This window comes from Psammomys obesus, unplaced genomic scaffold, assembly GCF_907164565.1.
Source record: "Psammomys obesus unplaced genomic scaffold, mPsaObe1.curated_primary_1811, whole genome shotgun sequence".
Taxonomy (NCBI): Eukaryota; Metazoa; Chordata; class Mammalia; order Rodentia; family Muridae; genus Psammomys; species Psammomys obesus.
The window spans coordinates 465,237-465,922 of NW_026594377.1; the positions used below are offsets into that span (position 1 = coordinate 465,237).

At 52.5% G+C, this 686-nt stretch overlaps 1 protein-coding gene across 1 annotated transcript in view; it reads right to left on the minus strand.

Moving 5' to 3' along the window:
- The window catches only part of Cist1 (colon, intestine and stomach enriched 1), an 11,998-nt gene that overhangs the window by 1,394 nt on the left and 9,918 nt on the right, over nt 1-686 (minus strand). Inside the window, exon 3 of the mRNA XM_055618668.1 lies at nt 460-662. Within this exon, the coding sequence (XP_055474643.1) occupies nt 460-662 (203 nt within the window). The remainder of the gene's footprint in view (nt 1-459; nt 663-686) is intronic.

The window sequence follows — 686 nt, forward strand, 5'->3', positions numbered from 1 at the left end:
TTCTTTCTTTCTTTCTTTCTTTCTTTCTTTCTTTCTTTCTTTCTTTTTAGTTTTTTGTTGAGCCAGGCCTGGAACTCACAGAGATCCTCCTGCCTCTGCCTCCTCTGCCTGCGTGCAGGAGCCCCCACAACCACCCAGGCTTGTTTTCCTTTTTTAAAAACAGGGGCCTACCATGCAGCCTGGGTTGGTCTCAAACTTGAGGTAATCTTCCTACCTCCTCCTCCACACACAGCAACAACTAATGCAAAGTGTCTTTCTTGCATATGGTTGTGTCCTCAGAAGCCTTCAAAAACTAGCAAATGAATCAGGGCACAGACAGTCCTTGGGTAACTAGCTTTAGATGGCTTTGGGTGGAAGCCTGGCTACATGCTGCCAGGTCTGTGTCGCCCCCTGCTGACTGGTTCCAGAACTGCCGTCAAGTTCCAGCCAACTTCCCCCAATCCTTATTAGCACACTCACCCTGGCCAGGGTTGGGTGCAGTGGGTGACCCTTGCGAAGCCAAGTTCGTGGACTGGGACATGGTGGTCATCTCGGAGCCGGGGGAGCCAGGGCTTGGGAGAGAGGCTGTTGCTGGCTCTGGGGAGGCTGAACCTGGTTTTGGTTCTGTGGAACTGGAGTCTAGAGGGGATGTGGTTTCCAGACTTGAGGTGGTGGAGCCAGAGGCTGGCTCTGGACTTGAAGTGGTG